The sequence below is a fragment of the Dromiciops gliroides genome, chromosome 1 (assembly GCF_019393635.1).
Source record: "Dromiciops gliroides isolate mDroGli1 chromosome 1, mDroGli1.pri, whole genome shotgun sequence".
Lineage (NCBI taxonomy): Eukaryota > Metazoa > Chordata > Mammalia > Microbiotheria > Microbiotheriidae > Dromiciops > Dromiciops gliroides.
In genome coordinates, this window is record NC_057861.1 from 73,245,540 (window position 1) to 73,258,193 (window position 12,654).

At 53.2% G+C, this 12,654-nt stretch overlaps 1 protein-coding gene across 2 annotated transcripts; it reads left to right on the top strand.

Annotated features, from left to right (window-relative positions):
* Positions 1–590: 590 nt before the first annotated feature.
* Positions 591–9,630, top strand: S1PR2 (sphingosine-1-phosphate receptor 2). Of its 2 annotated transcripts, none has more exons than XM_043975665.1 (2): positions 591–752; positions 6,863–9,630. In XM_043975665.1, exon 2 carries the CDS (start codon positions 6,969–6,971, stop codon positions 8,019–8,021), a length of 1,053 nt encoding a protein of 350 aa, XP_043831600.1. In that variant the 5' UTR covers positions 591–752; positions 6,863–6,968; the 3' UTR covers positions 8,022–9,630. The 2 variants fall into 2 exon arrangements, with proteins under 2 accessions (XP_043831600.1, XP_043831601.1); XM_043975666.1 differs by lacking the exon at positions 591–752 and adding an exon at positions 4,308–4,420.
* Positions 9,631–12,654: the final 3,024 nt, after the last annotated feature.

The window sequence follows — 12,654 nt, forward strand, 5'->3', positions numbered from 1 at the left end:
TCCAGTTCTCAGAGAGTTAGAAGAATGACCACTTAAGTGGGCACCTGTGGGGTCGGGGGAGGTGGGGAAGGATATTCTCTTCTGTGGTTCCGAGTGCTTGGTCCTGGTTAGAGCCCTGGGCTTCCAATAGCTCCCAGTGGGAGAGTGACAAGGGACATTGTCCCTTGAACTGCCTTCGGAAGGTTAGCATTGATACCCTAGGCTAGGGCCAGAATGAAGTCATAGTTCTTTTCCTCCGCCCCCTCCCCCCAGACTGCCACAGCTTGGGCAGAAAGGGAATGTGCTGTGAACTTCGCTGCTCCAATTTCGCAGGTATGTCCTCTTGTGCCTCCTCACAACAATTTCTCTCCCCTTAGCCAATCCCTACCCTACCCCCATATCCTAGCGGTCTTTCTCTCTCCTATGGCCCCTTCCGCGGCCCCCTCCCACCTCTTCAGAGGAGCGGGGCTCAGCTACATCTGGAAGACATTGGCTGCGGCGGAGCCGCGTCCGGAAAGGAGAAAAGGGGGAAGGGCTCGGGGAGGAGCGAGCAGTCTGCAGAGGCGGTGGCTCTCCCCGCCCCAAGACCCAGGCACAGCCGGGCAGGCTACTGGAGCCCCAGCCCGAGCTGCTGCGGCTGTGGGAGCGCTACAGGCACGAGGAGCACTCAGACTTCGCTCTTGGGCCGCTCCTGCCCGGTCTAGGAGCCCGCATCGGCCGCGGGAGGGAGGTGGCTGCAGAGTCGGAGGCAGAGCCGGGCCGGGAGGAGCCAGGTGAGCGTGCGGCGCGCGGGAGATTGTCATTGTGAAAGAGGAGGGAGGCAGCAGCACGCTCTCAGAGGACCCTGCTCCGGCTCCCTCCCCAGCCCCTCGGCTCCGATGACGCGGGTCCCAGGCCCATTGGGCCCCGTGGGATCTGGGGGCGGGGGGGACCTGTGTCCGAGTGAGGGCGCGTGCATACACAAATTCCCTCCCCCCCCCCACCTTGGCCCACCGCCCCGTTGCACTGAAAGGGGGCTTTCCTCTTTGCTTCCAGGGCTTTCCCCCCTTCCCTCTCCCCAGCTTAACGTGACCTTTGAGGGTCCAGAGAGAAATTCTGTGCCCATTCCCCTTATCCGAGGACGGAGACCTTCCAGTCTTCCGAAGCCCCTCTACTCTCCTTTCTGGCCCCCTCGTCACATCTCTTCTCCCCTCCCTTTCCCTCCTCTCGGATGGCAGGAAGTCTTCACGGAGGCGGAGGCGGAATCTGTACTTTCACAGTGAACGGAATGGGGGCGGGGATGGGGTTCGTGGGGACTCAGGCGATGTTAGACGGGTCCGGGCTGAGGAACCTGGCGCACTAGGTTTCGGCTGGAGCTCCTACTCCCTTGGTTTGCCAAAGGGGTTCGGCGGGAGGGACTAGTCCTCTGAGGTCCACCGAACTGAGGAACAAGGGACTAGGCAACTTTCCCAGAAACAGGGGCGTCTGTCCAGCTGGTTCCAGCTTCCTTTGCTGCCTGCTGCCTCAGTTTCCTTCCCCTTTCCCAGAATGGCGGGAGGGAAAACGAGAACCACATGGAGTCAAAGAAACGTTGCCAGGAGCCTCCGGGGACGCGCGCTTGTCACTGAGGGTGTCTCGGCGTGTGCTTGTCCCGGGCTCCCCGCGTGGCCCCCATGGACCCGAGACTGACTCACAGCTGTGGCGGCGGGGACTTTCCTAGGGGCTCATGACCGTCAGATGTTCCTCGGGCACGGGGCCCAAGACGCAGCCCTAGGGAAGTGGTCCTGAGTGGAATTGGCCTCATCTCTACCAAGAACCCTTAGGATATCAGGATCTCGGCTCTGGATCTGCTCCCCAGGATCTGTGTCTGGGTGACGCTTAAGAGTTCGTCTAGTCCCGATTTCTTTCCCCTTCCCCCTTCCCCCTTCCCTATCTTTATGGAAGAACTTTCCCTGAGACTCAGACACTTCGCCACTTCCCCATGCTCCTCCTGGTTCCGCCCCCTCTTTCCTTCCTCCTCCCCTGACCCCCCCCCCAAGACCTAGAATTGCTGGGCTCTGGGGAAAGTGAGCCCGGCTGCTAGGTTTGTCTTACTCGGAGGGATTTTTGAGCTCAACGCGACAGCCATCCCCAAGGGGAAAACTAAGGAGTCCGGCGCCTGGAACAAGAGCAGGGGCCTGAGCTAGAGCCGGAGGAGAACCCAAGGCTAAAAGGCCACAACCTCGTAGATAAGCCGGGCGGCCCGGTGCAGATACCGAGCATTCCAGGGGCGCGATAAGGCACAAGTGGACTCCCCGTGGGGGCGGGGCCACCGTCACCATGGAGATGCACTCAGATTTAGCTGGGGGGGGCGGTGAGGACCGAAAAGAGAACAGCCACTCTGGTTCCACCCGGGGGAGACCCTGAGATTGGAGGCAGATTCGGCCCGGAATACACAGCCTGGAAGTTCTACTGGCCCTAGAGGGTTTTTCGAAGTCGGCCTCTGCAGCTAGCTCCTGCCTAGGTACTCAGGGAACCAAAGAATGGCCGTCTGCCTCCTGAGAGGGAGATAAGAATCTCGCCTTGTCTTAATGGGCATTTTCCAGTGGCGCCTTCTAATACATTGAGCCTGGAGCTGGATGTGCTTCATGGCAGGTGCTCTGACCAGTCCCCTAGGACCGGGACAGACCCCCTCCGGAACTACGACGTGTTTAATAGTCTAAGCTCTTCGCTTGACTTGGGTTTGTGCAGCTCTTTTGGGTCGAGGGGGGAAGGGAAGGGAGGCATGACTCCCTATCACCTCACCCCTTCCCCACTGGGGACACTGGGCTAGGGCTCTCTTTGCATAGGCAAACTGCAAAATTGCAACCCGAGCTCAGACCAAGAAGTTTGTGTTTCTCTCTTCGCTTCCCTCCTTGGGCTGCTATAGTTCTGTCCTTCTGGCCCCTCATTCCATTTTGGGTCTGGCGACTTCCGGAGCCAGCTCTGGGAAGATTTTTTAACTCTTGCGAAGACGAGCATGGCTCCGGGCAAGGAGAGAGTTGGGGCTGGGGAAACGGTTACAGCTTGAGTCTGACTCAACTTCGGGTCCCGGGCTAAGCCTAGGTTAGTTAGTACCCTTGCCTGCATCTGCCTGACTCTCCTCCCCCTCCTCCATACCTGAGGGTCTCAACTTTAGCACAGAGAATTCTATTGAGTCTGCGTGATAGGGAGAAGTGGAAGGGAGGAGGGGTGGCTCTGACTCAAAGATGTTTCTTCCATAAGGTTGGGAAGTGGAAATACAGCCGGTCAGCGCCTCGGTTTCCCCATCTGTGACTCCTCTGCTCCCCAGGTCTCCTAACCCTCTGGGAGACCCTGAAGCAGATTAACTCACTTCCGGAGTGGTCTAGACCAGCAGCGGGGGTGTGGGAACTGGCTGTAGGTGGCCAAGGCTATGTTTAGGGAAGGCCTGAACTTTCTACATGCATAACTGCACTGTTTGGGAGCAGGAAAGAGGAATCTACTGATGAGTTTGTGACTTCTGAAATCAATTGTCAATCAATCTTTAGACCCTCCTGGGGTCCTGGAAAGTGGTTAGCTATGGTCATATACAAGCTATAAGGTCTGTGGCCCCTCCCTTTCTTACTACCATTCACTTCGAGAATGTCAGCAGTTCCATTCCAGTCCATTACACCTGGAAGGAGAGAAAGAATCCAACAGATAGTAAAAACAACCAATGAGAGTGGGCATTCAAGAAGGTCCAACTTTTATGGGTTGTTAGTGAGCGGTCTGGGGAGGAAATCTGAGAAGGCTGCAGTCTTAGAAGCTTAGGCTTGTTCACTTGGGCTCTAGTTCTTTTAGTCAGTGTCTGAGTCTATCCACTCTGAGGTCTAAAATTGGCATTAATTCACCCCTCAACGGAAATTGAGCGTTTTCTGTTTGCCTTCTTAATGTAGCTAAAGGATAAGTCTGAGAATTCAAAGGGATGATGTCACCTGCAGGACTTCTTGCAGTTCTGTAAAGGGAAATAGTCAAATAATAGGTCTCTCTTTGGTTTCGAAATAGCCCAAAGGATGCACTGGTTCCTTTACTGGACTTTTCCCACAGATTTAGACCAGGCACTAAGTCTTGTCCTGGGCCAAGGGGCCTGGGCTCCAGCAAAGAGTTGCCTCTGGTTGAACTCCATCTGGCAGAGGACGTCATGGAGCCCCAGGTCGAGTCCTAGGAACAAGGGGCCTCTGTCAGCTGAGCTGGGCAGGGCCACAGTCCTGGGAGGGAGACAGACAAATCCTCCTCTGTTTCCAAACCAGGACTGATGCCCTCTCTCCTGCCTCAGATTTCCCCCCTCCCTATCCCAGGCAGTAGCCAGCCCCTCAATCTTGGGCATGGCTGAAAGAGCAAGTCTGGGGAAGTTCCAGTTCAAGGGGTTCCTGGGAAGACTCAGACAGCAGCACTAGTGTGAAAGGCACAGGGACCCACACAAGGTGAAGCCCCAGTCTCTGAGGTAGGCATTATCTCTCAGGATCATTGCTGCAGTTTCCACAGGCTGTGTGTGGAAAGGGCCCTGTTGGTTTACTGGAGACAGGGAAGGCACTGGATCCTGTTTCTTGTTATGATGTAGTTTGGGGGAATTGGTTCCCTGCCACCTTGATTGGATGACCCATGGGAGCCACTCCAAGACTTTCTCCCGTCCTGGAAGGAAGGGTTATAGAGTGGAGCCTACTGAGTTGAGAGGAGTTGAGTGGGTGGGGGTGGGGAGAAGGGCGGGACACAGTTGCACTCCTATATGGGAGAGGCTGGTCTGACGGGAGCATGAAACTGGATGAACTGGGGAGCTTTCTCTATGGAGAGACTCTCTTTCCCCACCCCTCTCCCCTTGCTCGGTACACCTAGAGGAGGCCCCTTCTTGTTTTGAGGTGGGCCAGGAGTCTCATAATCTCTGTTTCTGCAAGAGTCTGCCCATACAGTCCCTGACGCACATCTCTCTTTCCCCCTTCTGAGCAATATCTCCATTTGCTGTGTTTGGAAATTTCTCATTTGAAGGCTGGACACTCCCCCCAACTTCTCATTCTCTTGTCTCCCCCTCTCCCTATGATCTCCCTCATGCTGCCCATCCCCCTAGTCTTCTCTCCCTCATCAGTTCCCAGGACCGGATATGACTTGAGTCTGGGCTCCACCCCAGTCCAGAGGCCTTGCACATCTGGAATATATCTCAGCATAGGGGTACTCCCCCCTCTTGCCTATCCTCCTGGGACACCCTGTCTGAGCTCACCCTCCAATCCCCCCCTCCCCTGGCCCCCATCCTGCTGATGACAAAGAGTTGTTTTTGAAAAAGAGCCGTCTCCTCCCTAATTCAGCCCTTCATCCCCATCCCCCTAGTGCACAAGACTGGACAAAGCGTGTGTGTCCCTTTCTTAGATCAGAGTTCCCTTCTAAGGCCAGAGGGAAGTCTCTACCACCAGATTCCTTCAAGTTTGGGGGTGGGGCTTCAGAGTAGTTCCATAGATAGACAGGCATGGATGAACTCAAGCTCTTGGCCTGCAGGGCCCAAGTGAAACGAAGAGAGGGGGAGAATCACCCCTGAAAAGGACGAGTGAGGGCAGCTAGGTGGCACAATGGATAAAGCACTGGCCCTGGATTCAGGAGGACGTGAGTTCAAATCCTGCCTCAGACACTTGACATGTACTAGCTGTGTGACCCTGGGCAAGTCACTTCACCCTCATTGCCCCACCAAAAAAAAAAAAAAGAAAGAACAAGTGAGTGGGCATTCTAGAGCTCAGCTACACTCTGACTTCCCTTCTGCCCAGCTGGAATCACCCTGAGCCTTATCATTTGGGCCTTTAAGGTTATGGGGCTGTAGTCCCAACTGGGAAATGAAGGGGAGCAGGCAGAAAAGGGGACCAGCTAACAAGGGTGCTATTAGCCCAATATCACCCTCTCTCAGGCAGGTAAGGAGCATCATGGGCCATATTTCCAGTGTGCCAAAGTCCAGACCTGGGCACTTGGGGAGGAGAGTAAAGAAAAAGACCAATTTCTTTTCTTTCTTTTTTTCTTTCTTTTTTTTTTGGCAGGGCAATGAGGGTTAAGTGACTTTCCCAGGGTCACATAGCTAATAAGTGTCAAGTGTCTGAGGCCGCATTTGAATTCAGGTCCTCTTGAATCCAGGGCCCATGCTTTATCTATGCACTATGCCATCTAGCTGCTCCCTAAGACCATTTCTACAGGTAGCTCACACTTTGGGTGAAGAAATGGAATTTATGTCTGATAAAATACCCAGAGCACACAAAGCAGCAAAATATTGTACTCATTAGTACTAATGGACATAGTACAAATTGTCTGTGGGTATTGAGGGAGAAATTGAGAGAAGGGGAGTCAGGAATGGGCTTGCTCACAAGCCTGAATTTTGAACTAGGTTTTGATAGAAGGAGAACAGGTAGGAATGGTGATAAATAAAAATTGAGAAATGGAATTAAGCAAGTCGCACATTTAGGGGATACTGAAAATTTGTCCCTGGTTCTTTTTGATGCCACCCCTAATCTCTTTTTTTTTTAAGTGAGGCAATTGGGGTTAAGTGACTTGCCCAGGGTCACACAGCTAGTAAGTGTTAAGTGTCTGAAGTCAAATTTGAACTCAGGTCCTCCTGAATCCAGGGCTGGTGCTCTATCCACTGTGCCACCTAGCTTCCCCACACCCCTAATCTCTTAAACCAAACTGGGACCATGAGGAGCTGCCCCTGATGATGGACCACTGGGCAAAGTATCTAGGAGTGCAGGCCACTGTTCCTGCCCCCGAGTGGAGGCAATGTACCATGCCTACTCTCCAAAGTTAAGAACATGTCATTTATGGCTCTGGGTGGGAGTAGATATCAGCTGCCCCTTCCCCCCCACTGCTTCCTGCTCCCACGTTCTCTCAGGTTGCTGACTGATTTGTGTTTTCTTTTCCCCAGCTCTCACAACCCCATGGCCTCAAGGAGCTGCTGAGTCGCATCTGGCTTTTAGTGGGGGTGGGGGGTGGGGTGTGGGACAACACCCCACCCCAGCTTGGGGCTGGCCATGGGCAGCCCTTATGAAGACTACCTGAATCCCAACAAGGTGTTTGAACACTACAACTTCACCAAGGAGACTCCTGCACCCCCAGACACGCCAGCCCGCCAAGCAGCCTCAGCTTTCATTGTCCTGCTTTGCTGTGCCATCATCCTGGAGAACCTGTTCGTATTGGCTGCTGTTGCTCGGAATAGCAAGTTTCATTCAGCCATGTACTTGTTCCTGGGCAACTTGGCAGCCTCTGATCTGCTGGCCGGTGTAGCTTTCATAGCCAATACCCTGCTGTCTGGCCCCCGGACGCTGCAGCTGACCCCGGTGCTCTGGTTTGCCCGAGAGGGCTCTGCCTTCATCACACTCTCTGCCTCGGTCTTCAGCCTGCTGGCCATCGCCATTGAGCGGCATGTAGCTATCGCAAAAGTGAAGGTCTATGGTAGTGACAAGAGCTGCCGCATGCTGCTGCTGATCGGGGCTTGCTGGGTCATCTCTCTGGCCCTGGGAGGTCTGCCCATCCTTGGTTGGAACTGCCTAGGTCAGTTGGACGCCTGTTCCACAGTGCTGCCACTCTATGCCAAGTCCTATGTCCTCTTTGTGGTGACTGTCTTCACTGCCATCTTGCTGGCTATAGTTGCCCTCTATGTGCGCATCTACTGTGTGGTGCGCTCTAGTCATGCAGAGCTGGCTGGACCACATACCCTGGCACTGCTGAAGACGGTGACCATTGTGTTGGGTGTCTTCATTGTTTTCTGGTTGCCAGCCTTCACTGTGCTCCTGCTAGACACCTCCTGCCCTGTTCGTGCCTGCCCCGTGCTCTACAAAGCCCACTACTTCTTTGCCTTTGCCACATTCAACTCATTGCTCAACCCTGTCATTTACACATGGCGCAGTAGAGACCTTCGGCGAGAGGTGCTTCGGCCCCTGTGCTGCTGGGGGCCTCGAGTCCGGCAGGGCCGTGGAAGGACCCCAGGGCACTGCCTCTTGCCCCTTCGAAGCTCAAGCTCCCTGGAGCGTGGTACACAGATGCCCACATCACCCACATTCATGGAGGGAAACACAGTCGTGTGAAGGGGATACATTATATGACTGTGGGGTCAGAAGGAGGTGCCAGAGGGCATATTGGTAACCAGAAGGGGGGATGATTCTTTGGGTCAGAGCCCATGATCTCTGAAAGGTGAGGGGTGAGAGACGGGACAAACTGCTCTTTCCCAAAGAGCCTGATGTAAGAGAGGTATGGGGGGGTGGGCCAAGGCTGTTACTGCTGCCTCTGTAGACATCTCATCTTTTCCATCCCCCCATACTCATTCCTTCCCTGTGTGAATATCTAATGCCTTTAATTTCCACCTTTCCCTTCTAATTTCTTTTTTCTTTCTTTCTTTCTTTTTTTGCGGGACAATGAGGGTTAAGTGACTTCCCCAGGGTCACACAGCTAGCAAGTGTCAAGCGTGTGAGGCTGCATTTGAACTCAGGTCCTCCTGAATCCAGGGCCAGTGCTTTATCCACTGTGCCTCTCCCTTCTAATTTCTAAGGGGTTCAGGGACTCCTCCCTCTCTGTCCTTCCAACTGCATAAGCCCACAGCTTCCCCAAATCTTGACAGCTGACGGTTATAGCTCCTTCCCTTCCTCACCCCACCACATGCTGGGAAATCACAGGATGGGAAGGGGGAGGGCTGCCAAGCTCCATTCTTAGGCTTCTGTGGCTCAGTACACTGTTGGGGGGACTGGGGGGGAAAGACTGAAGGGAGAAGATATTGAGGTCCCAAAATCTTGATTTGGAGAATTGGGGGAACAGGGAGGAGGCCAGTCTGTGGAAGGCCTCCCCCCAGGAGCCAGGTTCCCCTGCAGATCTGTCACTTTTCCCCCTCACTGGTTAGACCAGTTTGTGGAGTAGGGGAGTACTCCTGACATCCCAGATTAGGGGGAGTGAAAGAAGCTGGGGTTATATACTTTTCTCATCATGGAACCCAAGCTTAGTGCTCCCTATGCCCCTCCCAGCTTTCCTCTCCACTTAGTCATCCTTTGCCCACCCCGCAAGGGAACATATCCCCTAGAACATGTGAGACTTCTCACCCTTGCAGGCTGGCTCCTACCTAGTTCAAGTTATATTGAATGGGAGTTGGAAGAATGAATGCCCTGGAGCTGCTCCCCTCCCCAGCCCACCCCACCTCCAACTCCCCTGAGAAGCCCTGGAATCCTGAGGATGAAAGGGAATCAATCGGTACAAATGCAAATGTATATTTATGTCTGTGTGAGTTCGAGAGCTTTCGTGTGTGTGTGTGTGTGTGTGTGTGTGTGTTTCCCTCTCCCACCCCCTCATTTTTCCTCTGTAACTTGTAGTTTGAATATTCCACATTTTTGTTTCTCTGGTCTTTGTTGAAGTAACCCTAGGGGAGGGGGAAGCAGACCTCTCCATCCGGTCCTAAATGCTTCTTGTGGAATGACGAGGAAGCCATTCCCCTTGGGGGTGGGGTGGGGTGGGGTAGGGATCTCACATGCTGCCTATTGTCCGCTAATGGGGCAGAAGGGCCCTCCTGGGACTCAGAGAGAAGACTGCCAAAGACAACTGCAATAAAAACAACAGCAGAGAGAGGGACAGACCCTCATACTTGGGAAATCCCACGTGCCTCTCCCTTCCCTCAGACCCTGACCTTGGGTTGATTAAACGGTTCAGTTTGACTTCTCTCAGCGTCTTGTCTTTCAGCACCGTCTTCTGCTTGGGTTCTGCTGCTAAAACTTTTATCTTCTGGGCTTGGAAGAGCCCCCCCACACACACACACATTCAGGGGTTATTGACTGGGGGGGGGGGTTTCTCTGAGCCGGAGAGGCCCTTCAAGCCCAGCCTGCCTTTCTCCTCAGCCTCTCTGTCGTTGTTGTTGACTCTGCTGCCCTAGAAACCCTCCTCCTCTCTGGCTCCTGCCAGGCCCCTCCCCATACTCCAAAGACAGGATCTTGGTGGCTTCTAAGAACAGAAGGTCAGTGACAGACCCACCCACAGGGTTGTCCTTTCACTCAGAGTAGTCACCCCTCAAAGGAAACTGACTGTAATGATTTATTGATTTCCACCATTTGCTGCTGTCCAGGGACTTTTCCATGTGGTTTTGTCAGCAGGATAGGGGAACTGCATGGACATTGGAGAAAATCTGGATCCCCACGTTCTCTGAAGGCTGGTTGGACACACACTGGGCTGCTCCCTGAAGAGATGAATTCCTTCCCCACCTCCCCCCATTAGCAGGGCATTTCTCTAGAACAAAGTTTTTTGCCCGCTTCAGGCCTAATAGAAGATTTTGGGGAAACCGAAGCACAGGGGAAGGACTACCTCCTGCCAAGGACAGTTGAGGAGAACTCAGGTATCCAGGCCCCTAGCATCCTTTGCAACCACCAACACAGGCCAGGATTTAGGGGGAAAAGAAGAGCAGTGGTTTTCCATCCATCTCCCATCACCACCACTGCCCCATCCCCTCACTCCCACAGGAAGGTAATGGCTGCCAACTCCAACCTAGGCACAGAAATACTCAGATGTATGCATGGCTAGCTGCACTAAGTGGCTTCTCCAGAACCCCTCCCCAGCCAGGCCTCCTTCTTGGGTCCCAGGGAAACTTCTTTTTCTCCTTCCATTCACACTGAGCATAGAGTAAGGCAGCTCCTAAGGGTGAACCATGGATTTCCTCCGAAGAGTTCAGGGAAGATGGGATGGAGCGGGGAAGAAGAATTCTCCAAGTCATGAATCCTTACCTTTCTGTTAACACTCAGCAACCCACAACCAAAGACACAGAAGGGTTGGAAGGAGACAAACCCAAAGAAGTTATTTCTAAGTATACCTGTATCTAGGCAAAGAAAAAAGGAGACACAGTGTGCTGCATACACACAGCTATTCTACACGCACAGATACACTTAGAAAAAGAACCAGTACATGTTGACACACACAGTCCCCTCTGGGCCCAGACACTCGGCTCTTTTTTAGACTAACCCCTCCCAGTGCCTCCAACCCCACTTAAGGCCAAGAAGCCAGAGAGTTTAGAGACAACTTTGTTTAGAAACTTGGGCTTTTGGCCAGAGGCACTGGGGAGCAGCTCCTCTGGAGGACTCACCCTCCATGTTATTTGGGGGACCTTGGGGGGGAATTTTGTTTTTCTTTTTTTTTTTTTTAGTGAGGCAATTGGGGTTAAGTGATTTGCCCAGGGTCACACAGCTAGTAAGTGTTAAGTGTCTGAGGCTGGATTTGAACTCAGGTCCTCCTGACTCCAGGGCCGGTGCTCTATCCACTGTGCCACCTAGCTGCCCCTTTGGGGGGAATTTTGAAAAGCTGCTTGGATGCGGAGCCTAGAAACCCACACTTTAAAATGACGCATTTAGTTTTGTCATTCTCTTTTCTGTACCTCAGTCTGTGGATGGCAACAACACTGACCCAGCTCCCAGTAATAGAAAGGACTTGTGGGTCAGCTTTCTTTAACCCAAAATTGCCAGAGAAACATGGAATAGCCCATTTCCTCCAGTTTTCTGGAGGGAGTGGTTCCTCTAAGCCCAGCCCAGAAAAAAGTGGGGAGCTGAGCATAGATACAAAATGTTCTGGAGAAAGTCTGGGACCACACCCTATGTCATGGTTTGGGGTTAGGTCAGGGAACCTGAGCCTATCCCCCAACCCTTCCATACACACACCTCTCAAGGCTTCTCTGGGCCCCAGAAAAGACTAGAATACCCAGTTCAGCAGGTAAGAGGGGGTATTCCACCTGGCTTTTTCTGCTGCATTTCAGTGAGAGCCTCTTGGGGTTTTTATGCAAAACTCATCTTTACAGGTCTGTTGAGTCAGGTGTGGGAACAGGGTCAGGCAAAACCCAGGAGCAGACACTTTTTTTTTTCTTTTTAGGGCAATGAAGGTTAAGTGACTTGCCCAGGGGCAGCTAGGTGGCGCAGTGGATAGAGCACCGGCCCTGGAGTCAGGAGTACCTGAGTTCAAATCCAGCCTCAGACACTTAACACTTACTGGCTGTGTGACCCTGGGCAAGTCACTTATTTTTTTTTTTAGTGAGGCAATTGGGGTTAAGTGATTTGCCCAGGGTCACACAGCTAGTAAGTGTTAAGTGTCTGAGGCTGGATTTGGACTCAGGTACTCCTGACTCCAGGGCCGGTGCTCTATCCACTGCGTCACTTAGCTGCCCCAGGAGCAGACACTTTGCAGGACTGCTTGTCTGGGTTCTTCCTTGGTTCTGTTGGGCTGAGAAGGGGAGGTGCTAGCCGTCCTGGGCCCCTGGACTTTACATTTCGTGTCCTCTACCTTTGGGAGAGGGAGCTCAGTAATGCTGCCAGTGCATGTGGGTGAGTAACCTTACTGCACTGTCAGTGACTCAGCTCCACTGGTCTCCTGGCTGACTGACCACTATGTCATTGGCAATGTACATTTCCTACTGTGTCTGACCTTGGTTTGGCTGAGACTCAGATTCTTGACTTCCACTTCTGAACTCTGCCTCTACCCTCGGGAACACAGCAGGCAGCTGTAATTGGGAACAGGAAGCATTGTTCAAAGTGAAAACCCTCCGGTAGTGGTAGCGTGAAGCCTTTTCTAGTTCTGCACTTCTTTTCCACCCAGGCTAGGCAGGGACAACCTCTCACTCACCAACTGCCTAGAATGCCAGACCACTGCATAGCTTCCCCTCCTTTCCCTCAGTGACCAAGAAGAAAAAAAGGAGGGGAGGCTTCAGACTCA